The 19,991-nt window shown below is 36.1% G+C and overlaps 3 protein-coding genes across 3 annotated transcripts; all 3 read right to left on the bottom strand.

The window, feature by feature from the left end:
- Positions 1-617: 617 nt before the first annotated feature.
- Positions 618-6,046, bottom strand: s100s (S100 calcium binding protein S). The gene is made up of 4 exons (XM_084131832.1): positions 5,921-6,046; positions 3,699-3,754; positions 3,270-3,423; positions 618-1,609 (listed from the first exon to the last, which is right to left on the bottom strand). Exons 2-4 carry the CDS (start codon positions 3,719-3,721, stop codon positions 1,409-1,411), a joined length of 378 nt encoding a protein of 125 aa, XP_083987958.1. The 5' UTR covers positions 3,722-3,754; positions 5,921-6,046; the 3' UTR covers positions 618-1,408.
- A 147-nt stretch (positions 6,047-6,193) lies between these two features.
- s100u (S100 calcium binding protein U) lies at positions 6,194-15,966 on the bottom strand. The gene is made up of 3 exons (XM_084130362.1): positions 15,860-15,966; positions 10,486-10,618; positions 6,194-9,189 (listed from the first exon to the last, which is right to left on the bottom strand). Exons 2-3 carry the CDS (start codon positions 10,603-10,605, stop codon positions 8,689-8,691), a joined length of 621 nt encoding a protein of 206 aa, XP_083986488.1. The 5' UTR covers positions 10,606-10,618; positions 15,860-15,966; the 3' UTR covers positions 6,194-8,688.
- Positions 15,967-17,694: 1,728 nt separating this feature from the next.
- s100a11 (S100 calcium binding protein A11) lies at positions 17,695-19,618 on the bottom strand. Its single transcript, XM_084130160.1, has 3 exons — positions 19,505-19,618; positions 19,158-19,313; positions 17,695-17,968 (listed from the first exon to the last, which is right to left on the bottom strand). The coding sequence occupies exons 2-3, from the start codon at positions 19,284-19,286 to the stop codon at positions 17,840-17,842; spliced, it is 258 nt and encodes an 85-aa protein (XP_083986286.1). The 5' UTR covers positions 19,287-19,313; positions 19,505-19,618; the 3' UTR covers positions 17,695-17,839.
- Positions 19,619-19,991: the final 373 nt, after the last annotated feature.

Raw genomic sequence — 19,991 nt, 5'->3', positions numbered from 1 at the left:
AATATAAAATATATTTTATTTTTATTTTAAAAATATTATTTATTAAAAGGTTTTAATATTTTAAAAAATGTCCATAAAACTATATTAACTATCAATATTAAAACAATCACAATTATTCTAAAGCCGGGGAATCACTTAACAACCAGCTGAAACATTCTAAGATTAAACTGAACACACTTACACACTTATATAATATTATCAAATTTGGTGTGTGTGAATTAAAAAAAAAAAAAAAACACATTCATTCATTTTTATCTGAAGTCTCAACAAAAAAAAAGTAAATAAACAATGACAATTTGAAAAAAGTTAAAAGTTAAGACTGTGTAAGAACTAATCTGACCAACTAGCAATAGGGCGAATGAGTCTTACTTTTCAGATTTAAATTAGACCAATATACCTTTTTATGAAACTGACTTGTGAAAAATTAGATGACTAACTTGTAAGACTAATTTAAGCAGTTTATGCAACCGGCCACTGCTCTAGTAAACTAAACTATACTAATCGGAGAGATAACTAATCAATAATCATAACAGAAAACAATTTGTTACATCCAATATGATAAATGTTTATTAAAAAAATGAAGAATCACAGTAAAAAAAAACATGAGACAAATGCATGGAGGTCAGTTGCACGTTTATTATAATTAAGAAGATACATACTGATTATTAAATAAAAATAGGCTAAAAAATAGATGCAAAGAAAGAGACAAACCAAGTTCACATCTTCAACACTGAATTATTAGATTCATAGATCATGAACACTGTTCAGAATTTATGGTAACCATGAAGTAGATGAAATATTGCTTGCTGTCAACAGTAAAGGGTACTTATAATTACATCATAATGAACGATGTAAGTTTAAATCCCTCAACATCTGTTTTTCAAGTCACAGTTCAGAATTATTAAAAATGAGCATTCATAACTGTCCATAGCACACTATTTCCAATCCCATTCTCTCTAAACAGGCTTTGACACTTACAAGTAAGTAGCCACCGATTGCACTCATAATACACTTTGCTGCTATATCTTCATCCAAAAACAGAGTCTATATAGCCATATACAATGTCTGTGGTCATGTGTTCTCATATGAAACAGAAGGCACCTATCCTGAAAGATTTTTAAACCCCTTATACTCAAGAACTTCTCATTAGCTAGAAAGAAAATAGTTGCACTGATGTGTGTTTCTGTCAAACCCCCAAGTCTTTGCCTTTGGGGTTTGCCAGTTTTGCTTTAAAAGTATATTAACAGCTTGGGTTGAATTATAAAAGCAGAGAAATCTCCTCCAGGATCTAGGTTTGTCGGTCCCGGTTAAAGAAATGGATGAAACTTGTGCACTCTTTTGTTCTCAACCATGCAACCTATTAATACTTCTCTCTGTTTTCTCTCTCTGTTTTTGAAGCATTTGCTCATTACTCTTTCTTTTCCTCTGTTGAAGCCGCATCGTCCTTGCCATCGGGCTTTTTGGGCGCCGGGCTGTCCAGGAAGAAGTCGTTGCAGGCCACGGTCAGCGCCCCCATGAGGATGATGAACTCGGTGAAGTCCACCTCGCCATCGTTATTGGAATCCAGGTCATTCATCACTCGTTCCACCGCATCTTTATCTTGAGCGTTCTGTGGGAAGAGAAAAAGAAAGTTTAAAGTGAGTATCAAAACACTATAAAAAACGTCTGAATGGTTAGGGCTTAATCAGTGCTGGGTAGATTACTTGTTAAAGATTACAAATTACATGATGAAAATTGTTAGTTATGTAATCTATTAGATTACATTTTAGGTGGTGTAATTTGACTACTTTTGGATTACTTTTATATTACTTTTGACCTAACTTGTTTGTCACATAGAATTGAATAGGAATATTTTGTACCATACTGAAATGAAAATACAAAGAGAATGCAAATATAATCCATTCTTTATCAACATCATGAAGTCCATTAAACATTGCATTACGTCAGGGTTTCCCAAATTAGGGTTTGTGAAGGAACTACGGGGTTCTTGAGTTGATGAAAAGCTGAGTTGATGAAATATATATATATTGATGCCAATGCCAACATTAATGCCAACATTAATGCGAATTATATGTAAAAAGTAATCAATAAAAAAGTAACTGTAATCTGATTACGAGCATTTTAGAAGATAATATAATCTAATTACAAGTACTTAATTTTTGGAATCTCATGTAATCCAGATTACATGTAATCAGTTACTATCCATTACTGGGCCCTATGTACTGTGTTAATATGAAGAGGTTTTTCACTCGTTTTTTAGAATTGGATTTAAAGGGTTAAATTAAATGTAGGTAAATTCAACAATTAATGTCCTGGTACGTTTTTTTTCTTAAAGTACATATAAATGTGCTGTAGCTCAAACAGTAGAGCGTTGGTGCTTGCAACGCCAAGGTCATGGGTTCGATTCCCAGGGAAAGCAAGAACTGAGAACTGATAAGAATGTAAAATGTGTACCTTGAAATGCAATGTAAGTTGCTTTGGATAAAAGCGTCTGCCAAATGCATATGTATGTATGTATGTATGTATGCTAAATATGTATAAAAGTGAAATCCAAATGGGGCGAAAGTGACAATATGTGGTGATAATTTCATTTTGAATCCCTGAAAACTCTTTAAGTTGAGTAGAAAATATTATGGCAAAGTGTGTAGCAGGAGGAACTCTGGGAATGTTAATGACAGGGAATGTATGTGCACTTCAGTCGAAAAAGCCAAAAGCTGAATCACATACATGATGTTTGCATGAGACATAATTACAGGGTCACTGAATCTGTTAAAAGTTTCATATGGGCGTTTCTGTAACTTGCAGTAAATGCAAATCTGAGCTTGTGTAACAGGTTGTGTCACATTCGTTTTAGTAATCTGTTTTGCAGAAGTTGTGAAGAATTAATGTGTGTGTGGGGGGGGAACCCTCTATAATATTTTTTTGAAGAAGTGAATACTAAATTGAAGTCTAAAACTAAATCAAAATTGATTTATTTACTATTTAATTTCTTAATACTTGTTCATTGACTTATTGTTTACAATGAATTGGTGCATAATAATCCAGAAACATTTTTTTTTTTGTCTTTCAACCACTCCCTTTCAAACCCATGCTTCCATTCTGATTTGGAACATCCACTTTGCATGATCCAATCAAATCCTGAAGGATAAAATCAAGCCTCGCCCTCTTTTTTGGTTAATATCTTATTTGTGTTTTGGCTTTGAAATTTGCCAGTATATGAAAGTAAAACAAGATGCAAAAGTTTTGTAATTATGCATAATTCTTCTCACCCCGAGATAATTTCCCAGCTCCTCCGTCAGAAGTTCCCTTAGTTCCCCTCGGCTGAGCGTGTATTTGTCTCCTTCCTTCCCGGAATACTTATGAAAAGTCTTGATGAGCATCTGCATGGCGCTTTCCAAGTTGGAGCTTGGTTCTTTGGACATGCTGCAAGGTGGTTAAAAAGGTCAAAGGTTAGATACAACGACATGGCGCGCCCCTCGCTAGGCCCTGCTGCATGTGTGGTCACATGACTAGCATGGGCGGAGCTTTGGCTCAATCAATGCTGGCACAAACACACGTTTTGGACTATGGGTGAAAACAATGTTCTCTCAATCATTTGTTTGAGATAATATCCTTACTGTTTTGGGGGGTTTATTTGATTTAGAGGAAAATTAGAGGTTCTGATTAGGGGTTTGTCACTCAAAAAGCAACATTCTTACACATCACACTTTGAGCGTGGCATCTTGGATCTTCTCTCTCCGGGTTCAGCAAGCTACTGCGCATGTAGAAACAGACACAGTCATTGATGAGGTGCAACAGAAGACGAGAAAGAGCATGAACAGCATTTGGCAAAAGTACTGATGGAAGGTTGAACGTTTTGCTTCAGTGTTATGGCTGCATTTTGGTTTTCTAGAAACCAACTTAACATGTAATTTTGATGTCCCAGATCTACAAAGAGGTAACGTTAGACCTCTAAGTACTGTGGCTCTGAATTTTTGGCACTTTATGAGAGACATACACCGTTAAAAATACAGGTTATTTTATGACATCGATGGTTCCCCATGAAGAACCTTTTACATCCATGAATCTTTCAATTATAATGGTTCATTTAAGACCTGTTCACTAAAAGGCTCTTTGGGGAACCACACATTTTTCTTCTATTGGTGTCACTGTAAAAAAACAACAACTTTGGAACCTTGATTTTTAAGTGTATAGGTACATTTAGATGTACATCCAAATCATGATTAGATCAATTGTTCTAGTATTCTGTCTTGAACACTCATTAGTTGTATGTGAACGCTTGCCTGCTCACAGCTAAATCATCTGTTGCTCATGTAACAGGGGCCGCGTCTCTCAAATGGAAACCACAAGTGAAACATAAAACTGTCAAAATGAAGATAAAACTACTGGCAAGTTCCCCAGGGAAGCTTCTTCCAAGTAATCCGAGGCTCTCGTGAAGACGCAAACACACACAATGCGCACCTGAAACTGTCCTAAAGCAAATCCATTAGTTAATTTTGAGGATAGAGGCCAAAGTTAAGTGGAAGAAAGAGTTCTGTAGACTATAATCATGAGAACCAAAATAAAGTGTAAAATGAAGAAGGAAGGATAAGACAGTATTAGATGATTACTGAAATTAATAGTTACTAATGGCTTAAGATCAATTCAATGGTAAAATGCATTATTGTTGTCCCATTTCTTACATGTCTGTAATTGAATTGAGACTTTAGATTCAATTCTAGAGGCCTTCAGGAGGCCTTCGTGCTCAGCTCTTTATTTGAAGTACTACACCATCTAATTTAACTAATTAGTTAAGCTAAGAGAGTGCCTAATTAGGAAGCTCAAATGGCAACATGCGGATTTGGAACAAATACTGGTGAACTCTACAGCTCTCAGGAACTAAAACCGAGAACCATTGTTCATGAAATGGACACTAACTAGAAAGGTCAGAATAGTTTTAATGTCCCACAAAGCCAATAAAACGGGAAGCTTTTTAGGACAAAGTGGCTATAAGGCAACAGAAGATAGAACATAAGACAATTGGAAAAAAGTAAGCTAAAAGGTGAAATGATGGCACATTTTTTTATAGGACAGAAGGAAACAAGAAGCGCATCCTCATTAGCCGTATCAGAATAGAACGGACACAGTGAGGCCATGACAACCAAGATGAGAATGGTAACGTAACACCAAGTGACCTGGTGACACTAAGGAAACTGACCGTTCTTTGACATGTAAAGAAGAAGAGATTAATTTATTTACATAAGAACAAATGCTTTTTAATCTAAATCTAACTCATTTGATGATATAGACCCAAAAAGGACATTTACATTAATCAAAATCAATGACATAACCATATATTAAGGATTGCCTTGTATAGTGAATACAGGTAAAGTGGGACACTTAAATTCTCGGATTATATTTGTATATGGATATATTTTAAAATGTATATTTTGGAAAGCATTTGACTTTACCTGTATTCTTGCGGCACTAGTCCTACTAGATAGATAGATAGATAGATAGATAGATAGATAGATAGATAGATAGATAGATAGATAGATAGATAGATAGATAGATAGATAGATAGATAGATAGATAGCCAGACAGACAGACAGACAGACAGATAGATAGATAGATAGATAGAGAGATAGAGAGAGAGATAGAGAGATAGATAGATCAGTGTAAAATCCATAAAAATTATCCATAGCAATTGTGTTCAAATAAAATTCTAATTGACTTTAACTTAGTTAAACTCTAACTTTGAAGACTAGACATTCATGGTTATATGTATATCTTTTGAGAAGAACTTAGTAGTAGCCCTGAGCTATGAACATATTTGAATAAGACTAGCAGAAAAGTAGATAATCCAATCGGGAAGAGCATTAATTAGCTTTCTGCTGTGAGAGAAAGGAGTCCTTTCTCTCGTCTGAGCTGTCTGTCTTACCTGAATGCCTACGAAGAGCTTCCTTTGTCTGTAATGAAGTGCAGGAGATAGTGATAGACAGCCGGAGAGCTGAGGAACAGATGAGGGGAGAGAGAGAACCTCTGGGGTTTAAATATCACTCACTCTGCCCCCTCCTTTCTCAAGAGCATCTCCCGCATCTTCAGTTTCGGCACCCCTCCCATACTCTCTTCCTTTAGTTCACCTGCCAATATAAGGGCCATTTGACCCCGTCATGCCAGTTGACTCGACACAAGAAGACTCTACAGGCCAGTGGAGTTTGCATTACAGTCCTTTATTGTTGAGTAGCTGGAGATGGTCAATCATACAGCATAGAAAATGAAGTATGTGGTCAGTTGAGCAGTATTGAGCAGCTACACTTAATGAAAAACTCATGCATTTGTTCAAAAGACGGAGTTTTATGTTACCTAGGTAGAGCTGGTGACTACTTCTGTTTGACTGACAAAACTGGATTAACGTCAAGCTTGAAGTTCAATTTTACAGTATACACACAACATGGTCAAAACGTTAGTGAGGTGTGATGACGTTATAATGCTAATGAGGCCTAGCAACACCAGACACGACTGATTTGGAGTCGGACACACCAAAGTAAACAGGCGGTTTTAGATGGCCAGGATATACATGACAGCATGAGATAAACGAGAGCTCATTAGCATGATCTAAATGAGCCCTTTTTAGGCAGCGTAGGATTTCTCACTGATGTAGGCTATACATATCTGTATAATGCATAATGTAGTATGTATAATGTATTATGTAAGCTGTTTTAATGGCTATATAGTGAAAGTACCTGTGCATTTGTCTCTTCTTCTTCCATGTTATTGCTTTCATAAATGTCTCATGACTTTACACTAGATGCGATATCAAAATTCATTGAATCATTGATAATTAGTGAAAAATTCAAGGAACAGTGAGATAAGGTTCCTCATCAGGCCTTTGTCACATGGGTTGTCTAGAACACGACTAACATAACCGTCAATACATGATGAGATACAACATTAATATTTGTAATGCCACTAATCAATATATGAAGAGTTCAGATGCAAAAGCCTCTAAGTGCCATCTGAAATGTTCTTCTAGAATGATCATTTTTATCAAGCTCGTATATTTAAGTTAAGTAATTTCACTTAAATGACAATTCATAGGTAATTTTCATTGCCATTTAAGTGAAATTACTGAACTTAAATATACAAGCTTGATAAAAATGATCATTCTAGAAGAACATTTCAGATGGCACTTAGAGGCTTTTGCATCTGAACTCTTCATATATATATATATATCTAATGTTTTAAAAAGGATTTTTAGACCAATGTCCAACTAAAATGTTTCAGGGGGAAAAAAAGTTCCATGAATGATAATGTTTTTGTTTTGTAACTTTCTGTTCTATTAACTTTACTGGAATAATGTTCATAACTTTTAACACAACCTTGCCAGAATGCTAACCAAAGTTCTGAGAATGTTCCATGTTATCTGGGTATTTAGCTATGTGCTAAACATATGCTAACATGCTAGTTGTGATCATATCACAAGTATTAAATGTGTAAAAGTGCAAAATATAAGTGAAACTGGTTAATTGTTATGTTAATATAGTCTTTCAAGACATTTAATCTTTGCAAAGCTGTTTAGTAAAAGCCATATCCCGACTTTAGAGACCAACACATAACAAAAAAAGAAAAACGGCTAAATATGTGGAGGCGAATATGGTTAAAATAAAGTTTGAGAGAATGAATGCCTATGTGAATGAGTGATTACTGAAGTGCGATTCTTATGTCCATCTTATTAACTGTCTTCAGGGGTCTAACCTTTGTGAACCAATACTGTGGGATGACTTGGGGCTCCCACGGGGCCACAAGGGTCCCCTGGTGTGTATTCCATCCCAAAGGCTTTTAATTATTGAGTGTCAGCTATCATAAGCACACTAAGCATCTGATATTCCAGCTCTTGAGGCGAAGCACTAAGATGGACAGCATGTGAAAGTCAGCTAATGGAGGATGTCAGAGAGAGTTAGATCCAAGTACACAAGCCAGAAAGCATGCCATAAAACTACATTATTCAAAAGCAAATCTGTTTATTCTCATGCAAACAAGGCCCGGAAATGTGAACAACATAGTATGTGGACTGTATAGTGTTCCCATGTGCGCCACAAACGCAAGTCCCACATTTGAATGGCGATGAAATATGTTAAATTCCTGCAGAAGGGCATTTCGTCAAACAAAAGCGAGGTGAAAAAAAGTGCTATTTTTACACTTCTGCAACACTGGAAAATACATAGTACATTTACGACTAGCACCGAAGTCGACTGAGAAAGTGGCACAAACATAATGGATAATGGATGCCTAAATGTAAGCTATAAAACCGATGTCTGTTCTTCATTCACGGATGTTTTGTGGAGATATTGGAGAGGGGACACAGTGGTTGCAGTACCCTTACAACAAATCTGGCTCAAACAAAAGGACATAATGATAAGTTATTGCACCCCTTTGGCCATTTGTCACATTTGGGGCTGTCGACACACACACACACACACACACACACACTATTATTATTACAAAAATGAATCACAGGCATAAACTAATTTGCATACAATCAGAAATTAGTATTATTAAGAATGCTACACCTCTTTTTAGTAATAAAATTGGTAGTGTATTGGCCGGGGTTCAAATGTATGTAGTAAAATATCACAATAATGAAAATGACGAATAAAACAAACACAGAAGCATTTGAATCGCGACAATCTCGACTTCCTCAAGCTCCTACGACGCTTCCTCTGTTTTGATCTTCTCTTCAGCTTTATTCTCTTCAGCTTTATTCTCTTCAGATTTATTCTCTTCAGCTTTCGCTCCTTCCTGTTCCACATCTGTTTTTTTCTCTTCCTCTGGCTTCTGCTCTTCGGCCGCTGCCTTCTCGACCACTGGCTTCTCGACCACTGGCTTCTCGACCACTGGCTTCTCAACCACTGGCTTCTCGACCACTGGCTTGTCTTCTTTCTCCGCCTCCTTTGCCGCCTGTGGCTCTGCCTTCGGCTCTGCCTTGGGCTCTGCCTTGGGCTCTGCCTTTGCATTGGCTGCCGCCTCAGCCTGCGTCTCCTGGGTTGAACTCTCTGCTTGTGTTTCTTTTTCCAAACAACGCTGGTCGCTGAGAGCCTGCGCCAGATAGCCAATCAGATTCATATACTCCTGGAAGCCGACCTTCCCATCCTGGTTGTTGTCAAGCTGTTCACGCATGTTTTTAACTGCCTCATTGTCCTCTGAGCCCTAAACACAAAGTTCCTCAGATGTTAATCACTCATGCAACATTTGCGGCTTGTATTGATTGTCATTTAAATGGTCATTTAAACTGCTGATAGTGATACAACATCCAAAATAGAATCTAAATTATTATTACTAAATAGATTTTTTTAAAAGATAGAAGTCTTTTCTTCTTTATTGTGATGTATATCTGAGTGAAACGGCTTCTCGAACAAGAAAAAATGTAGGGTCGGACTTGATTTGGTCTATTGGGAATTGATTGGGTGGTTGTGGTTTGCTATTGGTCGATCTCATGTGAGTGACAGGTTGTACCACCCTCACGCCAGTAAACACATCAGAAAAAAAGAGATGTCTCTAGCCGGGTTTCCATCCAAACATGAAGTGAATCTTTTCAAAGTTCGCAAAAAACAAACAAATGCGAATTAGGTGCGTTTCCATCAAGTTGATGATGCCGGTGGTGTCGGTAACCTAGTAACCAACAGTAAATAAAACACAATCAGCGGAAACAGCCAATTAGTCACGTGGTTTAATGTTCTCTACGTCAGAATTTATTTGGCAAATGCGTTTCCATCTCCCATTATTCGCATCAACTCTTTCGCAAAAACCACCTCAAGCGAGCGTAAAAACTTTTTTGCGAAATTAAGGGATTTTTTTCCAAAATCGGCATTTCCATCACTCGTTTCTGATGCGATACTTCAAAATGCGCATAAAAGCAGGGTGATGGAAACATAGCAACTGCAAGAGGGAGGTGAAGCTTAAAAAAATAATGATGTGTTGTACACGGATAAATCATTTATAATAAAAACTGCAATAAAAGAAAAAAGAGAATAGTCCATTTTGATTTTGTGGTGACTTTAAATATATAAATCTACAGCAAGTTTATAGTGTTTTTTTCGCCCGTTTATGGTCTGCCATGCAGGCACAATGATTGTTTAGAAGATTAATAGCCCACTTCTCCACAACAATCTGCACGAACCGAAGTATCATTCATGTCCGTAGCACAAACAGTGCGAGATGAACGAGCACCACTAAAAGTTTTCCTCTGTAATTTAATGTGGCACCGGAGCAAATAACACAGCAGCATTCTTCATGGCAAATGACTATTTGGACACAAGTTTGTGGTTTCTGCTCAGCTCATCAAAGTCCAGATAATAAGGAACTGCTCAAAAAAGAAATAGACCAGGGCCGACCTGTAGCCATGGAAAAATCGAGTGTACTGAAAGACGAATATGGTAACTGGATGATGGCCGAATTTCAAATAATGTTTAGCTAGATTTAACAAAACTGAACGCAGCTTCTAACCGTCATAATGTTCTTCAGTTGGCTCTTCACAAGGCTCTGGAACTCCTTTCCTCCGAGGCTTTCCTTGCCCTTGGACGACTTCAGGTAGACACCCACCACGCTTTTGATTGCTGCCTCCATCTTTGCTTTCGCTCTACAACAAGATGAAAAGAACATTTAGTAGACATCTGACATCTGACGGATATTAAAATGATGGCTGATAAATGGCCAATAAAATGTTACTGTACACTATTTTGTTGAAATAAATTAAAAATAAAATACTAAAAATCAATCATTTGAAATGCTACAAGTGAATTTAGGCATCACAGCATTATAATGTACAGTATAAACATGGAAAATATTTGTTTTTAGATTTGCTAAAGATTACAATACCATTCAAAAGATAAGTAGGGCCTTCATTACATTTGATGAGTATAAACATTAATATTGCGAAATAATATTGCAATTTTAAATAACCGTTTTCTAATTTGAATATATTTTAAAATGTAATTTATTCCTGTGATGCCAAGCTGAATTTTCAGCATCACTCTAGTCTTCAGTGTCACATGATCCTCCATTCTAATATGCTGATTTGATGCTCAAGAAACATTTCAATATTATTCAACAGTTGGGCTTAATATTTTTCAGTACTCTAAGATTAAGAGAAAGTTCAAAAGAACAGCATTTATTTGAAGCGGAAATCTTTTGTAACATTAGAAATGTCTTTACAGTAATGTTTGATCAGTGTAATGCATCCTTGCTAAATAAAAGTATTAATTTCCTTTAAAAACACTTTTAAACAGTAGTGTGCATTTAACTGTAAATTATATATTAGTGTTTTTAAAGAGTAAATTACATGAGCTTTGATGACAGCAGGGAAATTCCCTAACTGAGGGAAATTGCGATGGATGGATGGATGGATGGATGGATAGATAGATAGATAGATAGATAGATAGATAGATAGATAGATAGATAGATAGATAGATAGATAGATAGATAGATAGATAGATAGATAGATTGACAGTAATGTAAAAATAAGTTTAATACTTTAAACAAACCCTAACCCTAAGAAGAAGTGGGGTCATTCGGTGGTTGGCGACATGCCAAGCTCTTAACAAGTTAGAGTCAACACTCTAGCCACAGTACCTGAGAGTGTACTAGGGTGTGGAGAATGGAAATCTTGGGGGTTAGAACTGACAGTCAATTGCAGATAAGGGAAGAGAGAAGAAAGAGGCAAGTCGCCAGTGGCTGTCCTGATCTTTGATAGGTCATCTGATCTACCGATGACCAAACCACACAGCGGCTTCATGTTTCTCAAGGGATTACCGACAGCTCAAACATCCCTTCTTTCACTCGCTCACTCACTCGCTCCTTTTTTCTGTAGTTTGTTCCTCTTGCTCTTCACACCTCTTTTAATATAAAGAATTTAGTCCTGCTTTTAACTTTCTTTCTTTCTTTTCTCACGGATAAGATTTCACCTGTGCAGGCACACGTTCACTCTCTCTCGCATTCCACTACACAATTTTTTACTGGCTTGTCAAAGTTTCGAACGAAATGCCAATAGCCAATCACTTGTCTCAATGAAGACATGGCATTACTCAGATTCTTTGATGAGGTTCAGACGGTCATAACTCAGCTATGTTCGGCATGAAGATCAGATTTTTTGGGTAATTTTCCCGAAAACCTCCATTAAAGTGTGTTTGATATATGCAGCGGCAACAATAAGTAAAGACATCTGTAGTGTTGTTGTTGTTATTTGTTAAATAAAACTGGTAACACTTTACAATAAGGTTCATTAGTTAACATTAGTTAATGGATTAACTAACATAAATGAGCAATTACTTTGTTACAGTATGTATTAATCTTTGTTAATTTTAGTTAATAAAAACAGAGCTGTTCATTATTTGTTCATGTTAGTTCACAGTGCATTAACTAATGTTAACAAATACAACCTTTGATTTTAATAACGTATTAGTAAATGTTGAAATTAGTATTAACTAAGATTAATAAATGCTGTGGAAGTATTGTTCATTATAGTTCATGTTAACTAAGGTAGTTAACTAATGTTAACAAATGAACGTTATTGTATTAAAAACCATTTTCTGTATGAAATATAAATATTAGTTGAAACACTTAAACTTACATACAATTTTTAAATGTAGCCTTGGCATCTAACTAAAATACATAAGTTTAAGTTAAAGTATTAAAATGACTACAACTAAAACTGAAATAAAAAGTAATCAAAGCTATATAAAAAAAAATTTAAACTTAAAAAAATGACTAAATCTCATAAAAATGACAAACATAACAAAGTTAGTGAAACTAATAAAATTACAATGAAAACTGAAAGTATAAAAATAAAAGCTTATTTAAAAATATGATTAAATATTATAAGACGACTACCTCTAAAAGTGCCAATAATATAAAATGATCCTGTTATAAGAACAGTAGAATGCAGGAACCAATGTTTCAATGCATAAAAAAAAGGTTCATTTCATTGATAAAATCTTGAACAACAGAACTAAGTGTCTGCCAAAGACAGAAAACACAACTTTTGAAATTCCAATCATTGCTCTTTTACGCAAGTCATTCAGACTTAACCAGAAAGAGGATTGGAACCTTGTAATTTGCATAGCTGTACAAACAAAGCTGTAAAAAAAAAACAAAAAAACAGTGACATCCAGCGGTCAGCAAAGGAGCCCTTTGGGTTGTTACTGGAGGTCAAAATCTGTGTAGGTGTGTTTGTCATCCGAGACGGTTTCTAATGCCGCCAAATTAGCTGACGCACATTCACACAGAGTTTCCTCTTATCAGCAGTAATAACCACATCGACAGGTAGTAAGCAATTAAGAAACATGACCATTAGCCTAATTTAATGAGAGAGAGAGAGAGAAGGAGATACAGAGATGACGCAGTACGCATATTAAAGTTTCTTGTTTCATAGGCTGTTCGAAAGTGAGAAGGACTCTTTTACGCTAGTGTCAGGTGGAATGGTGCAGGAAATAGACTAGTTTTCTTCCTTGGCACACAGACACCCAGCTAATGATGTCACAATGCAGCAATAAACTATATTATACTTCATATTGGCTGAGTATAAACCCTACATACTCGTCTGAGACCACATCTCAAAACCTAGCGGGCTGCCTTTCTAGACTTCATTGTTGGGCATCACAGACATGTTTTGAGTTCCATTGCAACTATGATGCCCTAAAATGCTGTCTGTTATAACATGCACTCTTGAAAGTAAAGGTAGCATCAATGGTTCCATGAAGAACCTCTTTCCAAATCAATGGAACCTTTTCATTGCACAAAAGATTCTTTATAGTGGAAAAAGGTTATTTCGATTTTTTTTAAATGTTCTTTACACTAAGAAAAAATGGTTCTTTTAAGAACTGTTCACTGAAATATTCTTTGGGGAACCCAAAATGGTTCTTTTCTTTGAAAACCTCTTTTGAAACTTTGATTTTTAAGATGTTTTTTTTTAATGGTCTGACTGAAAAAAATTTGCTTTTGAAAAAGATTTTGCATGCTACAAAAGTGTATGCTACTATAAAATGTCCATATATACCATACAAATATAAACTTTAAATCAGAGAATATCATTTTAAACATATATGAAAAATATTGGTTTGTTTATATATACCTTACCAAAAAGGCAAATGTAAACAATGTAAAGCACACAGTTGTTCCCTTTAGCCACTATTTCTTTTCACCTGATTTGACCCTGAAAATTGACTTTTGTTGGTGTAATCTATATGAGATTATTTTTTGACAAGAATAAAACCAGTGTGTATATGTTTAAGTCATAAAAAGATTAGCCTAGTTTTAAATGAGCAAGATAAGTGACTTTCTCAAGGCTGTGTCTTAAAACCTAGTGAGCTGCCTACCTAGACAGCATTCTCATAAGCACCTATTAACACAGAAAGCAGCATCCTGTCTGAAATGGTGCATCTAGGTGGCAAAATAGTATACTGTTGAGTCACAACTCACAACCCCTACTGTACAGTCAGGATCCAGTCAGCCCTTATCCACTGTACAAACAATGTCTACATGCGCCCTAGATCAAAAGGCCGTCCCTCTGTTGAAGTCAATGCTGTGTTGTTGTCACAAGTCTTACACACCTTCTCTCCACAATCATATTTCTAGTGACTATAGGCATCGTTCACTGATCCTATTGACTCTTTCAACCCTCGGTCTCAACCCTATCCAGTGCCAGTCGTCAAGTCTTATGAATTATTAACGCCTTTGGCCCCTGACCTGGCGATTCCGTGCGCGCTACCCTAGACAGTCTCGAGCTTTAACCCCAAACGCTGTCAGACAGACAGCACGTGGATGGTTAATAAAAAGTAATGAAGAGAGATCTTCCATTAGGCTACTTAAGTGACTCTCCAAAACAGACATGACCTTTTACTGTTCCTAGACGAAATTAATAGCCTAAATAAATCCGTGCAAACAACCTCATGAAAAAAAAGGAAAAAGGGACGCCAACATGTGCAGTTTAACAACGGACACTCGTGCACTCTACCGTTTCTCTCCAATGCGCAAAAGAGATTGAAAGGTTTGCGTTTCCAAACGGGCGAACGTGATACGCGCGCGCTCGATCACGGTAAAGACAATACCCGCCGCTCGCGTGCGCCATTAAAAATTCACACAGGAACAACTTTGCCAGCGTATAAAAACTCGTGGGGAACAATCTTCAGGTAGTTCTTATTTTCTACACACTGAAAACACGCGTGATTAAATAGCTTTTGTGTTAAATGCTTCTCTTTTCTGTTAGCCTAAATGTTCTGAGAAGCACAGTTCTGACTTGGACTTGATTTGATGTTGGCACAGAAGACTTAAAATGTCATAATCTACAAACATCTAGAATTAATATATGACTACAATTATATTATACATATAGGATACGTATTAAAATAATTATACTTGAGAAGCCTGATCTTTATAGCATATATGAAGTACATTTAATATATATTTTAGATTATTTTATTTTTAAAACATTTTTTATCCTTTAAAAAAAATTAAGCCAATTTAAGATCAAAATATTATATTTATTTTAGGATTCATTTAAAATACAATGCAATACAATAGCAGCAGTCACTGATATCAATTATGTAATTGTTGGCGCGTACAGTCTTAATAAAACGACGCGATTAACAACGCTTCATATCACTGAAGAATAGTCCAGCAAATACGTAAAGATACGCATTGACTGTGTGCGAAAACGGCAGATGTTTTCAGATTCAGCTGGCTGAGGATGGTCGAAGGGTGTTCCTAAAACGTGGCGTTGACACTTACAAAAACTCTCACAAGTTCAAAACTCAAAGTTTTGTGTTTTAAGTAGGCTATTAGTATTAGTCTGTAATGCAAAAGAAACGTATTTTGAAGCACTTACCCTAAAATGGGGACAGAGCGGATTGACAGTTCGCAGTAGCTGCAGTAAACCTCTTTTTTTTCTTTCCCTTTTCTTCCCTACCTCCAAAAAAAAAAAAAAAAAAAAAAAAAAAAACTTGTCAGACTCGAATCTCTTCCGTGATTTTTTTTCGTAAACGTTTTTTTGCCCCTGACTCTGACAAATGAAAGGGCGTGTACCTGGAGGAGGGGAACTAAAGGACGAACTTATTTAGTTGCTTTGAACAGGACATTTGAGTTTTGAGATGATTCATAGGCTAAATTTGATATTTCTAATGATGTCTACTGTTGTAACATCAAACATTATCATACGTGAATGTAGTTTCACACTAGAAATTATACTGGGAATCATGGCTGAGCATGGTGAGTTTTGTATGGAGCTTTAGTGGGAAGTACAAAAACTTTAACCCTTACCTGCACAATGTTTGCACCAGTGTCAGAAATTATAGCTCGGGACATAATGCCCCATTGTTTTATCTTTTACAACATTTCGTAGTCTTATAAAGTAATTAATTTAGTTTCTAGCTGTTAGATAAAAATAAATAAATAATTTCCTGTAAACTGGATCAAAATCCTCCGTAATGGTAGTAGAGAGCTACACTGTTTAAAAAAAAGTGTTTTTACACTGCTTTAACTCATTAAATAAGTTGAAAATCGCTTATTTTGATAAGTTATACAAAATTCAACTCATGTTTGTAAGTCAGTTTAATGTATTTTTAAGTTGAAATGACTTACATCCAAGTTATTTTTTTAAGGCAGCAACTTTTTTGTGTGTGTGTAATCTTCACACAGTGATGACAAATATTTCCAAAGCACTGAATGATTTGTGACATATTATAGGCCTACATTTTGAATTCTTATTGAATTTTTTTATTTTTAAAATTTAAAATTATTTTTTTACTTTCCATACATGGTACTCCGCATGTTTAGAAAATAAAGGTAAAAACTGCTCCTGAAAATCAATTCCAGGGGACAAATATTTGCCTCTAATACATTAATTCACGTGAAATACAGAGACAACAAAGTGCTTTATTTTTTTAAACGCCGCAGGAATTAATATGGCCAGGATTCTTGCTAATGCTTGGAGATTCAATGCTTTGTATTGTGATAAATCTCCAGACAGCCTTTAACAGGCCTCGGGAGACATATAGTGAATCATATGCCAGTGCCCGAACTTTACTATGATTATCTGTGTTTACTAGAGGCACCGCCTATGTAAAGTGGTTTGTACTGACTGCTGTCACTTTGTGTGGACTATGGTCATGCTTTAGTCACGCCCGCCTCACATCTTTTTTGATCATGCTACAAAGTTCACTTTTGACTCATTTTTATTCCATAAAAAGGTTAAAATTTTGTGCACCCCACATGATTCGTCTATTGTTGGGCTAAGGTTTCAAATTCAAATCTTGATGCATCTCTCAAGGCAGTTTTAAATTGACAGCCAATGTTCTTCGGGCAGCTCAAAATTTGTGTATTCAGTTTTCTTCAGTATAGCACTTGCAAATAAGATCTAAATCTCCCTTATTATCCAAAAGAAACCAACGCCCTTTCCTCAAGCCACACCTGTAAGCAAGGCAACTGCCGGCACCTGCTTTATATTGTGTTGGAGACTGAACGTGTCAATAAAGACGTATCGTAACTGGCTTTGACAGTCTTGAAGATCTAAATCTAAGCTGCTGTGCAATATGATACTTGAGAGCCTCAGGCTGGTGTTGAGTTACCATGAAATGATGCTATTAAATCAGATGCGCTACACAAAAGAATGGAAGAGAACAATCTTATATTGCATGGTCAATAAAGAGGCAAGGCAAGATTACCTTGAGAATCAAACAAAGCTTTTATTTTCCGTCACCTGGGAGAATCATTAACTGTGCAACAGCACGGCCTATGTTATAATTACATCAGGAAGTCACAAGGTGAAATTAAAGTGATTGGATGGCATTACGGAATATTTCTGCATTGGCTAAAAGCCGCCATGTTGGTTCGCCACATTGCCAATAAGCTGCCAGAACTCCAGGAAGGTCAGCTCTCCGTCGTTATTCTCATCCAATGAGCTCATGAGCTGGTCAATGGTGGCTGGGTCAGAGGAATTCTGTGAGAGAACACATTGAATTAGTCACGTATATGCACTTGCAATGATAGTGTCTCCATCTAGTGATCGTCACTGGTACTCTGCATTCTTTTCTGCTGACCTATTAGTGTGGGGGGGGAGTTCCTGTTCTCGATGGGCCAAACAGAAAATGCTCTGATGTGGCATTTTTCCATTGTCTCTGGCATAGTTTAGATGAAGACATTATGAAAGCAGCTGGTTTGTTTTCATGCACACTGGCAGTAACCTTTCTATAATCTTCGAGTTTTCTGAAGGAAGGATTTGTGTTATTTCCTCCACAAAATCACAAACATGTGACTCACATGGAATTCTTTAGAGGACTGGGATGTGGTTAACTAATAACTCGCACCAGGCCTCTAAAACGGTGCTCTTATCCATTTTGGTTCATTCTTCTCAAGTCTCACAACATAGAATGCCAATCAAACACTGTAAATAACCTTCATTTATTTATTTAAACACTTTTAAAAGATCCAGTTTTTCATATTTTCCATTTAAATTTTTGTCATTATTCTGTTTTTCTTTTGTTTAATGTCTACATAGTCTTTCAATATTTTTAATAGTAGCTATAGCTAAAAATAATAGTTCTTTGCAGCACCTTAGATTCAGCAGGCATGCCTCTTCTTAATAAGAACCATTTTGAGCTGGTTTTATTGTTCTGTGGAGATTTAAAGTAAGAAGAAAAAAAAGCTTTTGATGTTACATGATTAGTTTTTAAGTTCATTGTACTGGTTCCTTTTTCTTACTAAGAACTAAACGGGTTCCAAATAGTAACTTTATATTTAAAGGGATAGTTCATCCAAAAATGAAAATTCTGCCATCATTTACTCACCTTCAAGTTGTTCCAAACCTGTATGATTTTCCGTTTGATCGCAAAATAAAATATTTTGAAGAATGTCGGTAACCAAACAGTTGATGGACCCCATTGACTTCCTCAGGATGGGAAAATGTACTGTGGAGGTCAATGGGGTCCATCAACTGTTTGGTTACTGACATTCTTCAGATCTTCTTTTGTGTTCAGCAGAAGAAAGAAATTCATACAGGTTTGGAACAACTTGAGGATGAGTAAATAATGTCAGAATTTAAATTTTTGGGGAAACTGTCCCTGAATTTAGGAATATAAATATGAAGTTTACTGACCATTTGTTATGCTTTAATAACTCAAAAGGCTTACCTTTATGAAGTTAGGTAACTGGGATGTGACCAAGCTCTGAAACTCTTCCTTACTCAATGTTTTTGCAGAGCCATCCTTCCCGGCATAAGTCTTGAACTGGGAGACGAGCACGTTAATGGCAGATTCCATGATTTAGGGAGTAGGATGTTTCTGTGGCTGGAGATTAGAAGGTAATATACAGGTTAGTCCTTTCGAATAGACATATCTGATCTGAGACTTACAATAACCTTATTTCAAGTGTATCTGAGGTTAAAACACAATAAAAAACATAAATCAAGACAATCAGTACTAAAAAATGATTCAATAAAAAAAGATATATCCAACAGAAGAAGTATCACAGGGCTTACCTGGGCTGAGGAGTGATGTTCTGGCTGGAATTATGTTTAAATGACCACCTCTCACCTTATATTCTCTTCATCTGACCGCCAAACTCAGCGGAAAACCAAAAATCACGCCCACTGCTCCATTTTACAAGTCAGGATTTTCTTATCTATCTCCTGCTTAAATGTTTCCATAGCAAAGTAGTTTAGACTCTCGTTCACAGACATACATACACAAACACACGTTTGTTTCACTATATTAGTGAGAACATTGAATAAACTTCCATTGATTTTAGATCAGGTTAATGGTATTTTCTATCGCCAAACCCCTACCTAACACAACCCTCACAGAAACATGCGCAAAACACTATAAATAAAAATGTGTTTGGGCCCATTTAGAAGCCTTTTTAAGTAGTGAAGACCAGTAAAATGTCCTCATGGTTGGTTGTCATAATATTTCACTATATAAATGAGGACATTTGGCCCTCACAAGTAAACCATAATACACACACAC

This window comes from Abramis brama (genome assembly GCF_963993115.1).
Source record: "Abramis brama genome assembly, chromosome: 12".
NCBI classification, from domain to species: Eukaryota; Metazoa; Chordata; class Actinopteri; order Cypriniformes; family Leuciscidae; genus Abramis; species Abramis brama.
Note: the sequence above shows the minus strand (reverse complement) of the source record. Positions and strands in the feature narration are given on the sequence as shown.